The sequence below is a fragment of the Oryzias latipes genome, chromosome 1 (assembly GCF_002234675.1).
Source record: "Oryzias latipes chromosome 1, ASM223467v1".
Lineage (NCBI taxonomy): Eukaryota > Metazoa > Chordata > Actinopteri > Beloniformes > Adrianichthyidae > Oryzias > Oryzias latipes.
In genome coordinates, this window is record NC_019859.2 from 34479285 (window position 1) to 34501851 (window position 22567).

The following is a 22567-nucleotide window of genomic DNA, read 5'->3' on the forward strand; positions in this document are numbered from 1 at the left end:
TTGCTTTCAGCTTCACGCCAGCTCTGCTTCCTCTGTGTCTCCTTCTCAACTCTTTGGGAATGTCGTGCCTCATTCCATTACTTTTCTTCAGAGCCAGGAGTTCAGATCCCTTGTAAGCAATCTTATGGGATTTGGAGTCCCTCAATTCTCACTAAGAGGCACACAAAGCAGCAAACCTCCAGCAGCGGCACAGTTTTTTTTTTAAAGCAGTGCAATAATAACTTCTGATTGTCCTTTCTACCACCAGAGCCGCATCCTCATTGAAAGAGACTGTAATCTGCTGGTTAGTCTCTTCATCTCTTTGTCTTAAGATACTTTTTGTTGTTTTTAGACTGAAGAAGAAGCAAATCCCCCCCCTGAGTGAACAGCGGCTCATGTTTGCAGAGGTGGAGGTGCAAATCCTCCTCTGTGTCGCATTCAACCCCCTCGGTGACTGCTGGGAATATCCAAAGATTTCAGTGGGAAGAAACATCGTCCTGAATTCTTTCTCCTGCTCTAATGAGCTTTGGGGTAGTCAGTGGTATCAATTCCCTCTTCTAGAGCCTGCCTCCATCCTTTCAGTGCTGTTGTGCACCAGGAGGAACATACTGGCATGAAGTCTGAGCATCTGTTCCTCCTCTCTCTAAGGAGCAGGCGTCGCTCCTGCTGATGGGCGCAGAGCTTTCCAGCTCTCCCTGACACTGTGCTGGGAATCAAACCAAAGCTGCTGTCAACGGCAGGCATGGAGCAGAGCAGCAGACCTGAGACGAATGCAAGGCTGGAAAAAAACTGTTAAGAAACCATTTCCGTTTCAGCTATTTCCTCACCGTGCCTCCTTCGAGTGCCGCTGCTGTTTTATAAACACTAAAGGTTCTGAGGCGGATTCCTGTGGAACATCAACAAGCAGAAATTTCATTGACTTGATTCATTCTCTGAATAAAAAGTGTGCCTTTATTTTATATTTCAGCATTGCTTATAAATCCACACATAAAGATAATAGATGAAACAACACGTAAAACAAATCAGAAATATTGATAAAGTGTCAAACAAGGCAAAACCAATCATATATCCAATAAAAAAATGTCAAACCTACAATAACAGACAGAATTCCTTGTATATTCTTTAAATGAACTTCAGCTCCTGGAGCTCAGACTACTTCCTGTTCCGATTTTCCAAACCAAAGACAAAGGAAACCAGGTGACGAAACATTTGAGGATCTGTTCTGTTTTTGTTCTGTGAGCATCTAGAAACATCGTTATTGTGGAGTTCTTCTTTTTCTAAAGTCTTATTTTGGAAGACCTAAAGACCAAACAAGAAGCTTTTTGGAAGTAAGTCAAAACTCCTGACCCCACTGGCAGATTTTCTCAGATGAGCAAAAAGAAATCTGCCCGAGGTGTCAGAACAACCATTTTTCTTCAAATAAGGGTCTTTTTACTTTATGACTCAGTTTTTGTAGCGAAAAAAGCCAATAAGACATTTGCATCAAAAATTTACTTTGAAATATCTCAGAAACCCCTAAAAAAAGGCGGATCATGACTAACTTGGCCAGGTGGATGTTTCCTCAGCAATATAAAATTTGTTCTGTTTCGTGAACAAAGTCAGACACATAAGAACTCAGGAAAGTGTGTCCGTTTGTGCTGAGAGGATGTACATTATGGATGTGTCTCCTTTAGAGGAGATTTGTCGATCAGAGAGAAATTCTTTAGTAGACCAAACTGAGGACATGGCTGTTTGTCTCCATAGGAGCAGCTTGCTGTCCCTGCTCCTGCAGCGACAGCTGCCCACATATAGTAGCTCCTGAAGTTTCACTTCGAACGTTGAAGACCCACTCAGATAAACATGGTGTTGTTGGCGATTGTAACATCTTTTTGTGGCATTTTTCTGACGATGGAGCAAGAAAATTAAGCTTAAAGTTGCATTTTGGAATATTACTTTATTCACGTTGTTGTGAATCAGGGTCAGCCAAAAAATGCCAAATGCTGCCCAAATTCAATTTTTAATGAACTCCTGCCGCTCTGCAGAAACTATGTCCTATAGAGAACAACACAGGGTTGTTGATTTTGCCTTAAAACTACATAAACATAATTAATAGACCTGTGGGAACGCTTTGACAATGAGGGATTTTAATGAATGCATTGTTCAGATGAGCAATAGATGGTTTAGCAGCATCTTAATTTACAGTCTCTTCGGAACAACAGCATGTGTCCTTTTATTACTTTTACTGCGGTTACTGCAGTGTCCAACACAAACATCACAAAACACTGAAGAAACCCAAATATTGATGCTAACGTCTGCCGTTTGAATCATTCTCTTCTGCTCACAAATTGTGTGTTTTCAGCTGTTTTACTGCTGCAACATCACCCTAAAGGCTACCTTGTAGTTCCTTAAGAGATTTCTCTTAAAACAATGCTATAACACCACAACAAAGAGACACAGCAACTTATTGAAATGTGGTAGGATGAATGCAGGTTCGTTAAAACAACTTTTTGGATGAAACACATCACTTTTCTCTGTTTGCCCGACAATATATATAAGTCATAAACACTTTATCAGTCCCTTCTTAGCCGTCGTCTTTCCAGTAACCGCCCTGCAGCTTGCCTATGCCGTACCAACAAGTAAAAGTGTTGAACCCGATGTTGATACCAGAATGTTATGTTTTTATTATTATTTCCAGAATAGATTTGATTAAATTCACAAGAGCCTGGATTGATTTGATTTGATTCCATTTTGAATTTACAAGGTTCATACATTTAGACATATTTGTTTAGACATACAAAAATAATCTATATTTGTTTTTAATGTATTCATATTAGTCTGGTAGAATTCACATACTGTAAACTTTATTCGTGAAATAATAAACCGATGAGTTTGTTAACGCCATACAGTGTTACACTATTTCTCAAAAGGAGAAGCTATACTTTAAAAAGAAATGTTTCCTTAAAAGAGTTAGGAAAATTCCTGCTTGGGAGTTTATAAAGCTGTTCATTTAGTCAGAAATGGACGTTTAGGTCGACCGAGCGAGCGTTAGCATTAGCCGTCCTATAGGAAATTATTTTATACGTTAGCATCAAGCTAGCGCACTTTAGCTTTACTGCTGTTATGCGTTAGGACACCAGGAAAGGAGAGGCATAAAAGATGGATCTCTACTTTTATGGATCGATTGTTCATTTATTAAGCTTGGATCAATACAGGTTGATGAATCAATTTAATAAATCCAGCCGTAGTTAATACAGGCGTTCACAATTGATCAGCATAATATAGTTTGAATTAGCGAACTATCCTGACAAGGATTGCAAAGCGCAGGACTTCCATAACTTCTGCCTTTAGTTGCTTTGCCCCGCCCTCATAATTCCTGGCCAATGAATGAAGAGATCTTTAGTCACATGGTTTTGCTGACAAGCTTTAGTTTGAAACAGCAAAGTTCTCTTGAAGGCAGTCTGAATACAGACTAAACACAAGGTTCTGGACTACATTCGGACCAAATTAAGCAAACTCGGTGTGGACCAATGGACTTTTCCAGTCTGAATACACGCTTTATGCTAATAAGCGCTTCAAGCTGCGCAATGCATGAGAAGCTCTATATGTAAATGAAGTTTAACTTGACTTGATATCCTGTGCAACTCCAGTGGGATTTATAGTCTGTAAAATACGGTCACAAGATTTTGAAACGAGAAATTTTTGGAACGGTACTGTTGTATTCAGCATGATGCAGGGGAGCACAGCTGAAGAAATCTTTGTTTTCTTGTGAAATGGGGTTTTGTGGAGGACAAAAACAGCTTAAGGCAGTTGTCAAAGGCAAAAACGAGGTGCAGAAGAAAAGATTCATGTTCTCCTTCCAAAGAGTTCAAATGTGTACATGTCTGTTTGCATAGCACAAAGAATTCCGCTGTCTGCGTTTGGTTTAGACTTTTCTTTTCCCCTTTGGGTTTGTGTGGATGTGATGCAGCAAGAAAAACTGAATAACAAAAACTGAGCAGACAAATTCAAAGTGCAGACTGATAAAATCATAATAAAGGTTGTTTTTTTAAATGACAAAGTGTTTCAGTGCAGCTTCAGAGATGGTGGAGCAAAGACACAAAGCTCTAAAGAAAAGTGTGTAAATTCAGTGTCAAAAGAATTTTTTTAAATGTCTTTTTTGTGACTGCTGATGCCTCTGAAGCAGCGGTGTGAGGAGACCGGAGCGCTGCCGCGGTGCACAGTCATCAGGCCAAAGGTCAGGAAGAGTCCAACAACAAATGATCTGAAGTTTAACACATCCTCCTGAAAAAAAGCTGCTTAGAATTTCACATTTGAAATTCATCTCTGGTTCTTCATGAGTGGAGTTCTTTAATCGACCACAGAGATGAGAAACCATCGAGCAAACTCCATCCTTACTTATAACCCACAAATTCAAAGACATTTAAGCTGTCCTGGCTCTTCAGATCATCTCATATCTGACCCCCCGGCTACTCATCCATCACACCCTTCCTTCTGTTGTGTAACTGAATTCCTAAAAGTCACTGTATCTGAAAAAAACACAAAGACAAACACAAAGAACATGGAACTTTTTGTTGAAACCAAACAACAGATATTCAGTTGTGTCAATGCTCTGCATCCGAAGCCTCACTCTGTGTCGTCAGCAGCGGGTGTGTTGTAGCTTTGGAAGAGCGGCTGCATGAAGAGTCCCAGAGTTCCCACCACGCACACCAGGATGAAAATCCACAGGAAAAGACGGTCGATCACCATGCCAACGTACTTCCAATCCTGGATAATCTGCAATCAGACCACAGCCTCAGATCATCGCAGTGAAAGAGATGTTTTTATTAGCTAATGGTAAATACTTGTATAGCACTTTTCTACCTTCCTCAAACACCCAAGGTGCTTTGCATCCACAGTCCCATTCACGCATTTACGCACACTGATGGCGGCTCTGCTGCCAAACACGGGTGCCAACCTTCCACCAGAGGCAAGGTGGGGTTCAGTGTCTTGCCCAAGGACACTTCGACACATATGCATCTTCTGATCAGAGGTCGATTGCCCTACCACAGCTTGACTCATTTCGTCTTTTGAAAGCAGTATTTTTTAGCTTTCAGGTGAAGTTTCTCATCAATTGTGGTTGTAAAACCTTTTTAGACAAACCGGAATGAGTCAAAGATTATTTTTATCAAGATTACTTGATGAAAAATCTGGAGGAGTTACAGCTGGAAAATGTGCATGTTGAAAAATAACTAAGCTTTATGAAAGTTTGAAAGAAAAAGTCAACAAGTTTGAGGTTGGTGTTGTGTGTGTGTGCGCTGCCTAGTGCAGGGGTCGGAGCGGCTCCGGAGCCACATGCGAGTCTTTCCTCCCTGTGCTGCGGCTCTCTGTGTTTTTGTAAAATAACTATCATGTCCTAAGTTTGCCGTGGTGCCTTTAACACCGTCAGGTAGAGCGAGTGGGCAGGAGGAAGAGAGCAGCGTGAACGTGCGGAAGGGGCGTGTCTGCAGCTGTGAACGCCGACCAGTCTGTTATGGATGGAAATTTTTTCTGGGGGACACGTGAACGCCCCCAAAAAACACTTTTATCCCCGAGACTAAAACCACCAATTTCCACGTAAGATTATTTGAATTCTCTTGAAGGGGCCCCTACTGTCCTGTTACCTTGCTGCTACGATGACCATATGCTGCGCTGTCTGTGTAGAACACCCTAGAGGAGGGGGTTGCACGCGGGGGGAAACAACAAACAGGTAGAGAGGCGGGGGCGGGGCTTAGACTCACCGCTTATGATTCCAGACCCGCAACAAACTAACGCTCATAAAGAATAAAAACAAAAATAATTATTAAAATAAATAATTAAATAGATATCCTTACTTCTAACACACCAAGTGTTGCGGCTCCCTGTGCTTTCATTTCTGTGAGAAACGGATCCAAATGGCTCTTTGAGAGGTACAGGTTGGAGACTCCTGGTCTAGTGAGTGCAATAGTTTTGCAAGTGATACAGTACATAAGTTCCTGTAGGATGCCCTTAAGAGACCCATACAAACTAAGCTCTGATTGTCTAAGTTCCCAAAGTATAAATGTCAGTCTGCGTGCAAGAAGTGTGCACATTGGAACGATGATCGACTGATAAATTGAGAGCTTTGGTACAATGACCGCATAATATAGGTCGCTGCACCAATTCGCCTATAGATCTTGCGGTTCGATCATCCCTCACTTGTGAACAAGACCCATAGATACTTTAACTCCTCCAACTAGGGCAGGAGCACTTCACCCACCCAAAGAGGGCAAACTACCTTTCTCCGGTCGAGAACCATGGCCTCAGATTTAGCGGTGCTGACCCTCATCCCAGCCACTTCACACTTGACTGCAAACCACCTCAATGCACGCTGAAAGTCCTGTGGCTCGTTGAAGCCAACAGGACAAACAACATCTGCGAAGAGCAATGAGAAAATCTTGTGGTCCCCAAACCAGACCCCCTCGAGCCCCTGGCTGCGCCTTGAAATTCTGTCCATTAAACAGGACCGGTGATAAGGGCAGCCCTGCCAGAGACTACATTCACTGGGGACAGGTCCAACTTACTGCTGGCTATCCAGAGGAGCCAGTTGAGGAGGCTCAGGCATCTGGTTTGGGATGCCTCCTGGAAGGCTTCCCGGGTGAGTTGTTAGGAGTATCAACCCGTAAGGCTTAAAGCTTTGAAAAATCTGACAACTGAAAATGTTGGTTTCTTTTTCTCTAATCTTTCAAAACAACATGTATCTCATCAATCCACTCAAACGTTAACACGTTCAACACGTTCAGCAAATCTCTCTAGAGAGTGTCTGCTCACCCCTTCATCATCATCTTCTGTCTTCATGTGGTCAGCGATGTATCTCACTCCCTCCATCGCCTCGTCCAGATCTGCATCCCGCTGATCAGCGCAAGACCTCCGGAAGTCTGAAAGCCCTCCTCCTCCATCTGGGACGTCCCCCACCTTCCAGCAACACCTGTGTGCCAAGTCCTCATTCACGTAGAAGGAGTCACTGTCCATCGGAATTCCACTCAGTCTGTTTTTGGAGCATTGCCAGTTGCCTGCAATGCTCTGGAAATTGTTTTTGCCTTTTGGATTCTTTCCACCGGATTTCTGCCGGGGTTTGCGGCGAGCACTGGAGGAGCCTGGACGCCTCATGAGGAGAAAGGTCGGAAGACGGACCAAGAAGATGCGTTTGGCCCACTCAGGCATGAAGTGGGTGGACGGGGAGCGATGGTGCACATTGAGGACACAAACTGTGCAGACTATGGAAAATGTGACTAACACCATGGTGAACATCAGGTATTTACCTGGAAAACATTGAGGAAGAGGAAGAAAAAACATGAGCGAAAATCATGTAGGATTGGAGGCTGCCTTCTTTACACTTGAGTTTTATAAAGACATGGTTCCCATACAGGTTTGAAACCAGAAGGGGACAGGGAAGTGGACAAATAAACAATTTTAAAACCATGACCCTTGTTCATAAGTTTGGAATCTAAATTTTGACCTGCAACAAAATTGCTCAATTCTTTGTTTGTGTTTCTGCAATAAGCAACTGGACAAATATTCTTGCATCACGTATTGGATTCTACAAGGCAAAACTGAGTGGGAGGGGCATGCCATCCAAAGTTTACTCCACCCACCCCAACTTCTTTGCCTCTTGGCTGCTCCCTATGTCCTTATTCTCTACAACCATGAACCTCATCTTTGGTCTTCTTCTTTCCTGGTATCTCCAACCTCAACACCCCTTCACTGACATCATCACTCTTCCTCCTTTCAATGTGTCCAAATCATCTCTAACTGTTTCCCTGCATTTATCACCAGAACATCTACCATGATCTGACCCTCTGATGGATTCATTCCTAATCCATCCTAGTCACTCCCCAAAAGAACCTCAACAACTTCCTCTCTACTCCCTCCAGCTCCAATCTCAGTCTGTAATCCAACAACATTGCTGCTTTCACCACAGTCTTCCAACCTTTCTTTTCATTCTTGCTGACGTTCTTTGATCACACATCACACCTAAGACCTTCCTCCACCTGTTTTAACCTATTTGCACACGCCTCTTCACCTCCCACCTCTGTTGTTCTGGACTTGACCCCTAAGAACAAGAACTTAAAGTACTCAACCCATTCCTCTTGAGTTACTTTTATTTACACAGCTTATCTGTCTTACTCTAGTTCAGCATTTCCCAACCTTGGTAATTAAGGAATACTGTCCTGTGCATTTTACATGTTGCCCTGCTTATGCACACCTGATTCAGCTCATTATCAGGCTCTGGAGAAGCCTGAAAGTGACGGTCATCAAAGGTAGGTTTGTTTGAGCAGGGTTGGATTGAAAAAAAGCAGGACAGAGTTCCCTGAGGACCAGGGTTTGGAAACACTGCTCTAGTTGACTTTCATTCCAAGAGCAAACCTCCACCTCATTAGATGATCCTCCACCTGCTCCCTGCTCTCACTACAGATCACAATGTCATCTGCAAACATCATGATCCACAGAATTTCTGTCTAACCTCATCTGTCAGTCTGTCCATCACCATGGTTAACAAGAAGGAGCCAGAAATTTGCTGGTGCTGATGCACAAACTTGAGTCATGCAGTCCGGCAGAAGAACTGCTTTTTTCTGCAGGTTTTCAGATTGAAGGAGTCAGCCCTTTGTTTCCTACAACTGTCAGACGATGGACAGCAGCTGACAGTTGCTGCTGCCCATGCATTACTGTATCTTCACTGTGAATCCTGCAGCTTTAGGTTTGTACATTTAGCTGTAAAATAATCTGCAGAGACCACTTATGTCACAAATAAACCTTACCTATACAGTTATTTGTGTTACTGCCATTTTTTCCAATTGTTGAAACTACCTTCAAAGTTCAAGACTTATATTTACTAATGTTTTAAGAGTTCTATAAGAAGTTGAATAGGATGAGAATATGAAAGAACCTTAGAAACAAAATTAAAAGGAAAGAGAATGGAACATAAAAATGAAAATTTCTATTGCATTCTTGAGTGTAATAGAAAAGGCAGGAGGCCCAACACAACAATATCAAACCCTACAATAACTATAGACAGAGCCCCCAAAAACCCCTCACCAACAACCGACCCATCCATCTCACCAATAGGGAATTTGTCACTCTGCTATGACCAATAGAATGACTGAGTAATGGCTGTTTATTTCTCAATACAAGTCTGAGGGATTTCAGCTCTTTGGAACCAGTGGGTACTTCCTGTTTGAAACTCAAGGCGGGAGGGATCACTCAGTCCAGTTCTCATTTACAGTCAATGTCACAGACAGGGCAGAATATTAGCTATTAGGAAAAAAAACATGTAAGAAGCATTTATTGGTTTGTTCCATTTGTTTGTTTTTGTTCCATTTGTTTGTTTTTGTTCCATTCATCTATGCATCTATGTTCATTTTCTTGATTATTGTAGTACTTTATTTTTAGCTCTTTTTTGTTGTTGTTGTTTGTCTATTATTTTCATTCTGATAACTGGGTGTGATGAAGAATACTTTGGTAAAGCCACCAAAGTTCCTATAAACAGCTTATCCCTCGTTTACTCCTTTTAGGTCAATTCCACATTTTGGTACCATGGCACATGTCTCATCCTCAGTGTTGTTGGTTGTTTCTAGTTATAAATAACTAAATCAGCAGTTAGAGGGATGATAAAGACACAGAGAAAGACTGAGGGAGAAGTTCTGCAGTAAACTGAGACCCTCTGTCTCCAAGCATGCATTAACAGATTAGCCATTAAAGAGGAGGATTCCCCCGCGGTTTTCCCAGGAACAGTAAACATGAAAAACTCTTGACAAACCTATGAGGGGCACTGCGAGGGATGTGGGTGGGACTATTTTGGAGATCAGCAGCAGGAACACAGTGAGAGCGAGCAGCACCGAGATGCATAGCGTCATTTTCTGCCTGCAGTCTGAAGGCAAGTAGAACACCAGGATAGCCAGTGAGGTGATGAGCACACATGGGATGATGAGGTTGATGGTGTAAAACAGAGGCTTCCTCCTTATGACAAAGTCATATGTGATGTCAAGGTAGGTGATGTCGTTGGGGTCCTCGTTTTTGCGTCCTGGAAGCGAGACGATGTCCCACTCTCCACTTGGTGTGAAATCGTCCCGGCTGGCAAAGTCACTGGTGAGCATCAGGTCCACCTCCGTGTGGTCGTAGGTCCAGGAGCGGAACTTCAGGGTGCAGTTCTGCTGGTCAAAAGGGAAGTTCTGCACCTCGATGGCGCAGGCTGACTTGTAGATAGCTGGAGGCAGCCAGAAGATGTCGCCTGTGTTGGAGACCACAGCGTTGCAGTAGAAGGAAACCTCATAGACACCATCAGCACTGGAAGAGACACAGGTCTGGTGAGGAATCTGAAAACATCAGAGAGAGCGATGGACTTAGGTAACTTCTGATCTCTCACTTGTTGTAGAGCACAATGTCAGGAAGCCAGATGAGTTTGGAAGGTATTCGCAGTTTCTTGATGCCCTCATATTTGTCTGGGTCCCACCTCAGCCTGTAGTCATTCCACTCCTGCAGATAGAAAGCACCAAAAGCATGACCGTGACCCTTTGACATTGGAGCTTTGAGATCATGTCAAACAGCCACTTCGTACATTTTGTGCCTTTTCCATGCATGAAATGTTGGGTCTTTCGTGATTCATGCGTGATATACGTAATAATAAAAGGGTATCTTGCAATCGTCTATGTGAGCAGATGTTTGCTGAGGATTTTGGCCGGCGGGTCTTTTTGTGAGTTCGGTTTTGAGCTAGTTCGTTGAGAATTCTACAGTTTACGAGTATTTAACGTAGTTTAGAAGAAATTATCACATAAATCTTATGCAATTATGTTTGATTTTGGCATTTTACATAAGCTTAATTGTGGTTTCCCACGTATGTCTAGCAGGCCTTTCATGCATGTACCACATATCATGTTAAAATTCAAAATTGAAGCATGAATCACTAGTGAGATGCAGAAAACAGTGCAATCATCACACATGCTTCGTGTTCTACATTGGTTTACATGTTCTTTGCGTGGTTTATTCGTACTTCTTCTGTGGTTTTATAACGTGGTTCATTCATGATACATTTGTGAAAATTTGACATACAAATAACCTTTCTTACTTTTTCCACGTTTATTCAAGTATGACCAATTTGAATCCATGCAATATGCATGTCAAAGTGACACGGCCTTCCGCTCCAATGTTGATTCTCTGGGAATTATTGTCACTTTTCAACCATTTAAACAATTCATGTAAATCAAGCAAAATCTGTCGCCGAAACGGGAAAAATAAAACGGCCGTTTTTGCCGTTACTAACGTAAAGTGTTGCTGATATGCTAAATTCTACTTCAGAATCAGCTGATTAAAGCTGATAACCACTACAGTTCTAGAGTTATGGTATGTCAAAGAGTGTGTGTTACAGTGTTTCTTTGCTTATTGCAGGGGTTCTGTCCTAAAAATAACTCTGCTCTAAGAGAAATCTGCAAAGTATGGTTACAGATCTTTTCAGGCTCCTTGCTACATACTCAATTTTCACACTTTTCTTTCTTGTTTCAATTCTTAAAGTTCAAACCTTCCTAGAAAAATAAATCCAGGATCATAGAATGAAAACAAAGATCTGATCACGATCAAAGATGTATGTAAATTTGGCAAACTGAGCGTGTTCTGTACAGGAGAAACAGCACAGAGGAGACTGCCAATCAAGGTCAACAGCCAATCAGGACACAGAGCACATTGCACTGTAAAAAAAAGTAAGGATGCAAAATTGCACCGAAATAAATTTGTAAAGCAGCGAGTCTGAGAGAGATGAACCTCGATATACAGAGGGAACACTGTTATTTCAGTGTCGCGGGCAAAATCTCAGGTGTTAAAGGGTTAAATCAAAAACACACCACAGTCTGAACAGAGAAATGAAAAGAAAAAAAACTTTACCTGAAAGAGCCACAGGTTGGTGGTCATGATCTGTTCTCTTTCATTCTGAAAGAAAACAGCACAGAAACATTCAATGTTTTTAGTCAGCAATTGTCTTCTCATCTTGACTGGAGTCAGTCTCCATGAGAACGCTAAGGCCGTGTCACACAGCCACTACATACATGTATCACATACTGCATGGATTTAAATCGGTCATACGTGAATATACGTGGAAAAAGTGAAAAACATTGTAGTTTCTTCGTGAAATTTTCACAGATGTGTCATGAATGTGGGGGGTGGGGGGTGGGGGTTTCGCCTGGTCTTTGGTGTGTGCACATTTTGGTGACTTTTCACAGATGTGGCGGGGGTCACATTTTCGCTCAAAAGCGCATACATTTTTCAACTGGGAAAACAATCTTGCAGGAACTGGAAGATTCAAGTGAGACATCTTTATGATCTATAAGATTTTAAAATTCAAATAAGTTCAAATGAACCAAATCCCAGTGTTTGTCAAAAGACCAACACGCCTACATCTGAGTACACGCGTGTCATCATAATCCTTTTTCATGCCAAGGGCTTTGCCTCGATCAGAAACACAAGAAGGTAAAAAAAAAGAGCAAAAACAGAATGAAAAGAAGAAATGAACCAAAACCAGAGTACCGCCTCCACACATGAACAGACGGATCTTCCCGGAAGTTGCGAGATAAAGTGAAGTGGATGCAAAGACTCCTGTGTATACCTAAAACACATCCGATTGATTCAAAGATCATGATGGGACTCTGAGGTCAAAAGACATTTGATCCATGTTCCACAGAAAAACACAGTCTTTGGCTGTGAACGTTGAGAAGACGCTTAAGAACGTGATCAAGAAAAACACGACAAACTTTATTCATGAAGCAGTTTTCATAAATTTACAGCACAAAGGTCTTCACAGAATAGTGATAACTTTCAAACTAGAAGGAGCCGCATTTCCAGAAGAACATGCCGGGCTGAATGCTGTATTGCCGAATGAAAATGAAACTTAAAGGGTAATAATTGTAAAAAAAAAAGAAAAAAAACAGAAAGAAATGTTAAAAGTTTATCATAAATAAAGTGAAAACAACACAACAAAAAATATAGGTTTGTATAAAATACCAGCAACTGGGTTTCAAACTGGCGACCTTGTGATCTGAAGGACTAAAAGTCATAGCTGGAAAAAGCTGAAAGAGCTGAACGTTTGAATAACAGAAAAATTGTTGAAGGAGTTAAACTCCAAAAAATGGCGGAAGATACTAGAATTAAGAAAGAGAAACAGTAGAAAACTAAAGACTAAAGACTAAACTAAAGAAATTTACATAAAAATGTAAAAAAAAAATGCATGGAAAGCCCCCAACCCCCAACAATCACATCAGAAACTACAAAGTCAACGTAAAATAGTAACAAAAAAGGGAATTCTGGCCTGATGCTGAAGTAAGTAAATGATGGGGATCTGTCCACACCAAAAGATGTCCTTAGTAACATTCTAGAAAGTGTCACAGTGGTGCCACAGGCTTATGACAGCTTATCGTGGAACTACGGCCATCACAATCAATCACACTCAGTTTTTACAAAGCGTTGGGGACTGCTTATTGTTTGTTTTTGTTTTTTTTAAACAGAAACCTGCGGCAGAAATTTGAAATCAGGCCGCATTTGTGTCACGGGACGCACTTTGGACGTGCCTGATGTAGAGTGTGCCCATGAGGGAAACACTGGAGTTAAAATCAAAACAAAGTATCAAAAACTTGAAAACGTATAACATAAACATAAATGATCTAATAAAAAAAACATTGTCATAAAAAAACACATAAAAACAAAAAAATGAATACACAAATAATGATCCAAAAATTCTAATACATATATTTCTGAATTTTTGCTTTGAGACCCACTCCAGTGAGAATTGTCTTTTTAACAAGTTCTTTTGGCATTTTTCTAATAATGGAGGACATAAATGAAGAAAATTAGGCCCAAAATTTATTTCTGGGTATTTCTTTATTATAATTGTTGTGAATTAGGAGCAGACAAAAAAATGTCTTCTGATAAAGAGCGTCCTTATGACATAGAAAACATGGTGGGTTGCTCTTAACTGCCCTCCTCTGATGCATCTGCTAGATAAATGGATCCATGAGCATCTTTGTTTCCTTGTCTGAGCTGGAATCTGGAACTGATTTTAGGAATAACTGTAAATAACAAGTAGAACTTCAAGGTCAGCAAAGGCTCACTCTGTAAAATCCTACCAGATAAACACGATGGCCATGAAAACGTTTAGGAACAAACGATCAATTCTGAATCACACAGGAAGCAAATGCAGAGATTTTCAAAATGGGTGCGATGTGTTCCCGCCCTCTGATCCTTTACACCGGTGGTCCCAAATCCCCGGGCCGGTACCGGTACCGGGCTGCAGACAAAAGCATCTACTAACTTCGATTGTTTCTGTTTGGTTTATTTTCTGGTTCTGAAGGAAGTTTTACTTTGGAAAACTACGGGATTCTGTTCACCTCATATGACTGTATTGATGTGTCACGTGACTTTCAGCAGCTACTTGGACCGCTAAGTTAGTAGCTCAGCGCTTAAAAGCTAATAAAAACCAAACAATAAATCGTATTTTGAAAGTTTACTTGGGGAGGAAAGAGTCAATATTTTCCTACAGCAAGATTGAGTTAGGGAGGCATCTGACAAGAAACGTGAGCACAGAAAATGTTCCTTTGTGTTTAGAAAACACAATGAATCAGGGTTTATGTAAAAACTAGAAATGATGAATTTTTTTAGTCCGAAAGATGATCTGAGACTGGGTTGAGGTCTCAGTGTTATTTTGGTATTCTATTAAAAAAATGTAATTTTGCTTTTATTTAATTATTTACATATCAGAAGCAAATCAACGACTTAGTTTCATTGAATCTTTGTCATCTGTAAAAAACGAAATTAAAAAGCTCAATGTTTTTCCAATTTTTTGAAACTAAATGTCTTGTATTTGCATTTAATTTGAAAAAATCCTTTTTTTTCCAGAAACCAGACGCTTAAAATTATTGAACGCAAACTTCGGTCCTGTTCAGACCAGTCCATGGCCTGGAAAAGGTTGGGGGTCACTGTCCTACAGCTAGCAAGTGGGTGAGTTCTGAAGCAACTAAAGGTTTGAGATGTTGTTTCTAGGATGAGCAGAGATCTATTCTGCTAAAAAATAAAGCCTGTTCTAGCACCTCAGCACCGGCAAGAAAGAAAATAACTCCCCAAAATCAAACCAATAACACAAGAACTCCAACAGGACGTACTAAAATAACCAGAACAACATGGAAAGAAGTATATTCAAGGCAGTAGTTCAGTGAAGAAGACGCTGCTGACAAAAAGACAAAAAGGACAATGATGCAAACACAAGAGGGGGTTCACTTCTGACCAGAAAGACACCAGAATGAAGGATTTGGAGCAGCGGAGGCAAAGAGCAGCTGTTTAAGGTTTAATGGTGTGATTTCAGGCGTCTACACCCCCCACTCCCATCCATCCATCTTCTTCTGCTCATGCGGTACCGGATCGCGGGGGCAGCAGTCCATGCAATGATTCCCAGACTTTCCTCGACTTCCCAAAGCATTCCAAGGCCAGCCAAGAGACATTAGCTGCATGTCCGTTGGCCATGAAAATTGGATTTGCAAAAGTAACTTTGCTTAACGGAAACACTTTAATTTGGGGAAAACTCGCATTTATCGCAAAAAGTCTTTCCGGTTGGTACAGGTGGTTTTTGAGGCATATTGAGATTGCCGTATTTCACAAAACTGCAATGGAAACATTTTATTCAAATTCAATGAGTCACGTGACCGACAACTGTGCACAGGTAGACACTTTGCATCCACCTTCTTAATCTCCTGTGGCTGCCAGGTTGCCAGGGACTGTCCCAGCTGTTTGGACTTGTTCAGTAAATTGGCTTTTTGGCTCTTCGTTTACTTTTATGTTACACAACTGTGACATTAGTTAACACAATAGAAAGGCCTTTCACAGCAGATGATCTGGACGCACGGCGACATCCACGTTGGTCGTATACTCACCACGCTGATGAGCTGCGACAGCGACACCTGTATGGAGATGGTGACCTGTTGGCTCTTATTAACAGCTGGTCTGATCAGTTTGTTGTAGCGCTCTGGGCCCAGCAGGTAGTTCACCAGACGCTCCTCTGCATTCTCCGCTTGGCTGCCTGCAGACAAAACGCGTGAGATTGTTCGTGCCAAAGGGTAAAGAGAGCATTCAATCAAGTTTAAGTGTAACTTCACTGCCGTGCATTAAAAGAAATGATGTAAGGAACCACAAACTTCACGGACAAAGCCGTGCTTGCAAACAGAATTGTCGCTGCATCGTGCGGCTGCTCTGCAGAGTCCGTTTGGTGGCCTCTTTCCTGCTTCCTGTGAGATGATCCTTCAGCTTTGTGTTTATGCAGCTCTTCAACCACTGATTATGGAGATGGGATGGACTAATAGGAGTAAAAGATTCAAATGCACTCTTTTGGTTTCTGCTGTCAGTGTGCCAACTCTGTCAAACAAATGTGACAACGGCAGCGGAGCGTTTCAGATTTGGATGGCATCCCGCTCTGCGCCGCACGGACCGTCTGTTTCTGTGAGATTACACGCAGTGAGCCGTCAGAGAGCACAGATGCTCTTTATTCAGAGTTAACCAACTATTTCAACCGTGCAGGTCAGACTGAAAGTCAGTGATTCTGTCTGAACAGAGTAAATGAAATAACTCATGTCTGCATAACGGTTTAACTGCTGCTCTGCCCATAGGACATCGTTCTTCCATGTAAGTTAAAAAAAAAGGTGACCCTTCAACCTCTGCTTCTGGTTTCCCTACATAAACCTCCAAGTTTTTCTGCAAAAGTAAATAATAAGTACATATAAACAAAATATTTAACTATGCAGCTTACTATATATATTGTATATATACTATGTACAGCAATGACAGTTTGTCCCAAAGTGTAAAGTATCCAAGTGCTGCAGAATGTATTATTGATACCTTATGATTATTAATTCTGTCTGATAAAACCTAGGTACCGGATATTGATAAATCATGTAATAAAATGGTTATAGTATAACGGGGTGGGATTATATAAGTTCGCTTCCTTCCACTCCCTTTCAAGCAATATTTATTAATTATGTCTAATTATCCTAAGTTTGATTAGTTACCGTATGAATGTATAACTGATGATTATATTGTTTTTGTGTATTATTTCTATTTGATTGCTTGAAATAAACCATTTCAAATCAAATCAAAATCAAATCAATGTTGGAAGCGTACAAAGTGACTTCACTGTGCAGAGATGGTGTAGAGATCAGAAACTGCTATGGTGGAACGGCATGCGGTGTGCAGGGGTGAGGCCAGGATGACGGGGACCAGGGTTCCGGTTGGGGGCCCAAAGGGCCTGCATGAAGAAGCTCCGCCTCACAATGCAAAATTAAACCTTAGAAATACAGTGTAGCCAATAAGTATTTGAGCATTGTGTGATTTTGGAAGTGCTACAACTTAGAAATCATGAAAGGGTCTGACATTTACATCTTAGGTGAATGTCCACATGTGGAAGACAACATTTAAAAAAATCTAGAAATCACATTGAAGGACTTTTTAAATAATTTACTTGAATCCTTCTGATGCAAAAAAGTATTTGAACCCCTGTCTAGAATTCTGACCCTCAAAGGCCTGTTGGTCTACCTTTAAATAGTACACCCCTCCAATCCACCTATCCTAAATTAGTAGCACCTGCTTGAGGTGGTTAACTGCATTTAGACATCTGTCCACAACATACAATCAGTAGGACTTCAACTACTAACGTGGCTAAGACCAAAGAGCTGTCCAAAGGCACCAGACTGCAGACCTCCACAAGGCTTTAAAGGGCCAAAGGGTAATTGCCAACCAGCTTGGTGAAGATAGATCTACTTTTGGAGCAACTCTTAGAGAATGCTAAGATAATGGGGGGGGGGGGGGGGGGGGGGGGGGGGGGGGTCTGCATTGTTTGGCGTGTCATTTTGATTTTTAAAATTTGATTGTATTTTGTGCAAAGCACTTTGAGTGACAATTGTTGTAAAAGTGCTATATAAATGAAGTTTGATTTGATTTGAAAAGCTAAACATGACTTTCATTCTCCCTCAGACTGGGGCTCCCTGCAAAATTTCATGTCGTGGGGTCTCAATGATCCTAAAAAAGGTCAGCCCAGAACTACACTGAAGGAGCTGTTCAATGACCTGAAAAGAGCTAGGACCACCGTTTCCAAGGTCACTGTTGGTAATCAATTAAGACGCCATGGTTTGAAATCATGCATGGCAGGTTCCCCTTTTCAACCCTTGTGCTATCCTAGGCACTTTGACATTGGGAGTTGGGTCATCTAGACCCACTAGACAGTGCTCTGAACCTTTTTTCTTCAATGATTTGTGATCCTCACTGGTGTCCATGGATTACATGAAATCTTTCCACCTTTATCCACCTTTGTCATGGTAGGGAGAACACGTCAATGTAAGGGGGGGGTCCTCTAAGATAGCACAAGGGTTAAACCAGCACATGCCCAGACCCGGCTAAAGTTACCCAATGACAATTTGAATGATCCATGGGTGAAAGTCATTTGATCGGATGAGAGTAAATAGAGAGTAAATAGACCTTATTGGCCTTGAGTGATGAGCACTATCCCAAGAACATCATCCCTACTGTAAGGCATGGGGGTGATAACATCATGCTATGGGGGTGTTTTTCTGCACATGGGACAGGACGACTCCACTGTGTTGAGGAGTGGATGACCAGGGCCGCCTTCCCTCACTTGGAGCATTAAAGATGGGTGGTGGCGGGGTCTTCCAACTTGACAATGACCCGAAGCACACAGCCTGGAGAACCAAGGAGTGGCTCAGTAAAAAGCATATCACGGTTCTGGAGTGGCCTAGCCAGTCTCCAGACCTCAACCCAATAGAAACTCTTTGGAGGGAGCTTCAACTCCATGTTTCTCAGCAATATCCCAGAAACCTGACTTATCTGGAGAAGATCTGTTTGGAGGAGTGAGCCAACATCGCTCCTGCAGTGTGTGCAAACCTGGTATAAAACTACAGGAAACCTTTGACCCGTGGAATCGCAAACAAACGCTACTTTACCAAATATTGACTTAGATTTCCTCAGGTGTTCAAATACGTATTTTCCTCACTGTAGGTCTAAAATGTATTGTTAAACTCAGATTTATTAGATATAAAAAAGCTGTTTTGATAAGATCAGTTTTCTTGAAAGATGGAAAATAAGATACATTTTCCATAAAACAAGAGTCTCTTTACTTTCTTCAGAGTCTGTTTTTGCATCGGCTCTTTGTTTGCCTTCGGGGAACCCAAACATTTCCATTAAAAAAGTCCATTGTTGGGATGACTGAGGTCTTCAGTGTCTTCTTTGCTCTGAGGCAGCACCACTAGTTAGTTGTTGATGGCCTCCCGGTTTGGGAGTTCAATACAAATGGCGCTCGGTTGGTGCATGTTGTGGCATTCACTTCATCTGTAGCGTACCACTTTAAAATGTACCGCCTGTTGCCTTCTCTTTGTTCACGATGTGGCCATAAAGGTTCAGATTTCCTCTTTTACTGGCTCTGCACAATTATCTATCGGACCTTTTTTCTTTGCAAGTTTAGGTTGAACCTCCCGGGTTGACAAAAGGGCAACTGAAATCCGAGTCACAAACAAGAATTTCAAGTCTGCACTGCACCCATGTTTGTGGAGGAACACCTGAGGCTGGAGGTCAGAACAACAACGGTTTGCCGTAGAGTATGAGGTCCATAAGGGAACTACGAACACCAACCGCATGAGCATCCTGAAGCTAACACTGCAAACACAAAGGAAGAGGAATCCCATTGGTTTTGTAGTTTAAACAGTTGGTTTAATCAAATGCAGGAATCATCAGCATATAGTCTAGGTTCCTGATTGAATAGCTTTACTTAGAGCTCCTGATGTGTTATACTTTGAGAGTTATGCTTTTGGGTGCTCTGTGGCTCAGTACTGTATTGTCAAACATTGTTACATGACACAAAGTCAAATAAAGCCTTTCAGGCCTTCCAAGAAACCCAACCTCTACCAGAGAAATGGCTGAACACAGTGAAGGGGGGTGTGAGCATCAGTGGGGGCATAAATCTTTCAAGTCATTTAGGATAAGGACTCCAGGGTCCCTGAGCTTGGACGGATGCTGCAGGAGAAAGCTCAGCGGTGCGTCTGCGCTCTGCTTTAGCAGATGTTTGTCACAGTTCTGCTGATTTTGACGTGATTGCTGGCGTGCACCTGGAACATGATCAAGTTTGATGAACAACATTAAAATCTCCTTTGTGATGAAATGTGACACACTTTCAATGCAGTCTGATGCTTTTCTGACTGCATATGCTTAATGTTCAATAAAAACAGATGAAATTGCAATGGACTCAACTGCAATAATCCGAGAAGACAGAGTTACAGATTTCTTTTACCTCTTTTGTGCCTACAGATGACTTTTGCTACAAAAGTTATTTAATAAATTAACGTTTTTAAAATGAAAATAAAGAAAACTAAAATCTCTAAGCCTTTGTCCTGAGATCAGACTCTATTTTTAGCCCAAAGAGCCATTCAAGTATGTTCCTTAAAAGACAGGAGATGGGACTTTTATAGCTATAAAATAGCTCGGTGTAAATTATTCACAGGTCCATCTGCTTGTAGCCACAATGACTTTCATAAAAGCAGCACACATGGTCTGCCTGTTAGTGTTTTTCTGCTCACCTTTTCTCTCAGTAGTTCAATTTTACATCACATCCCACTTTAGCGTGTTGCAATGATCAAAGTTCTATGAAACCCAAACAAAAAAAAACTGTTATTAGAAGTAATTAAGAAGAAAAAGATGTTTAAACAAAATGGAAGAGCTTTTTTTTTAACCTGGGCCCTCCCCAGGTTGGGTTCCAGCTCAGGTTTTCCGTTGATATGAAAGACCTCCTGTTCATTATTCACTTCAATTCAATTCAATTTTATTTGTATAGCCCAAAATCACAACAACAGTCGTCTCGATGGGCTTCGAAGTAAAACACGAACTCAAAAGGATCATGAATACAAAGATTTCAATAGGAAAATACTAAAATGAACTAACAAACTGATTAAGCTATGCTGGCATCCCTGCCCTTGGACCCCCTTCGCAGTATTATGATACAATGACAGACAGACCAACAGGAAGTTCTGCAATGTGCCAAAAGACGCAGGTCTGAAATGCTCCAGAGTGTGGCTGCAGAAGGAAAAGCTCAGCGGATCTGTTCCAACCACTCAGCAGCTGGAGGTTTCAACCTCGTCCACAACCTCCTGCTCAAGAAACATTTCCCATCAACAAAGACATTTGACCTCCTGTTGGCAGATCCCTGTGGTCTCACCTCAGACCACAAGAAAACATCAGGTTAACGAAACAACTTCCACCACCCAGCATGCTTTGGGTGAACTGAAAGCAATAATGACAAAAAGGCCAGCCTCATCTAAATCACCTTCCCACCTCCAGCATCATTCCTTTGTGTTTCTGCCATGAAGAGCACCATCCAGAACCCCAAGGAAACTGAAAATCATTAACAGGAAATCGTTGCTCTCTACATTAACGGTTTTTGAGGCCAAAATTTCAAACATGACTCTAAACAATTAAAAAAATGTATGTTCATAAACTTCTGATCGAAAGAATTCATTTTTGTTGCAAAAGTTATACAACACAAGTCAAATAACCAAATATAAATGCTGAAAATAATGCCAGCTTGATCATTTTTGTTTAAATCTAGAGTAATAATAACACAAAAGAATATGAAAACTCCTTAACCTTTTTGTAAGCAATTGATCCCTCCACAAAACTTGAATCAGACCCTTTTCAAATCAGTTGTATTTGACTTGGGTTGGGACGCACAAGCGCGCGCACACACACATATCTCAACTGTAAACAGGATTTCTGGTTCTTTTTGTTGTCTTCAGGACCATGGACAGAGTCCACCATCGTGTCTGAAGCAGCTGGACCTGGACGGAACCATGTTTTTTTTATGACGTGTCTGAGCCTGTTTCATGAGCAGAAGAAGAAGAACTCACTTGTTAAAGAGAGAAAGCACATCAGAAATGCAGCGTTGGATTTCATTTCCTCTTCCCCTCTTTTGTAAAATAATCCTGAAAGTGACGGGAGAAAAAGGGCGATCTGATGACAGAAACGTTGCAGTCGCAGCTGAAGAATGAAGCTTTTTTTTCCTTGTGTCTCCGAGTATATGGTCCACTTTCCGAAATCTCAAGCTGTGCAACAAATGAGAAAACGTTTAGAGAAAGGCGGATTGTGACGATGACGATTTACTGAAGAAAACGGAGAGTTGTCGGTTTAAACGCTGCCGCCGCCGCGCTTTTCAATCAAAAACAACAAAGAGAAGAAAAGAAAAAGCTGACTGCTGTTCAAGCGGTCCCTCTCTCGATCCAAAAGTCCTGACGGGGTCCGGATGGATGACGGTCTGAGCTCAAGCTGTCCGGAGCCTGGAGCGCTCAGCAGCGTTAAGTTTGCTCCTCTCTTTCCAGCGCGCGTGCTGCGTGCGCGCGACAGGCACGCAGTTCCCCGTGTGTTTGGACTAAAAGTTTAAAGGGTTAAACAGTCTCATCCAGACTCTTGTTTCATTTCTGATTGAATCTATTTTTTTTATTGTCTAATCTTTAGAGATGAAAATCCTTCATGAACGAATTTCTACAACAAGAGTTTTGTGCTTTAA

At 41.6% G+C, this 22567-nt stretch overlaps 1 protein-coding gene across 1 annotated transcript; it reads right to left on the reverse strand.

Annotated features, from left to right (window-relative positions):
• Nucleotides 1-907: 907 nt before the first annotated feature.
• On the reverse strand, nt 908-22386 carry LOC101168846 (neuronal acetylcholine receptor subunit beta-2-like). Its single transcript, XM_020706106.2, has 8 exons — nt 21912-22386; nt 15891-16036; nt 11863-11907; nt 10355-10464; nt 9749-10275; nt 6763-7253; nt 4586-4731; nt 908-4484 (listed from the first exon to the last, which is right to left on the reverse strand). Exons 1-8 carry the CDS (start codon nt 21955-21957, stop codon nt 4469-4471), a joined length of 1527 nt encoding a protein of 508 aa, XP_020561765.1. The 5' UTR covers nt 21958-22386; the 3' UTR covers nt 908-4468.
• Between the last annotated feature and the right edge of the window lie 181 nt (nt 22387-22567).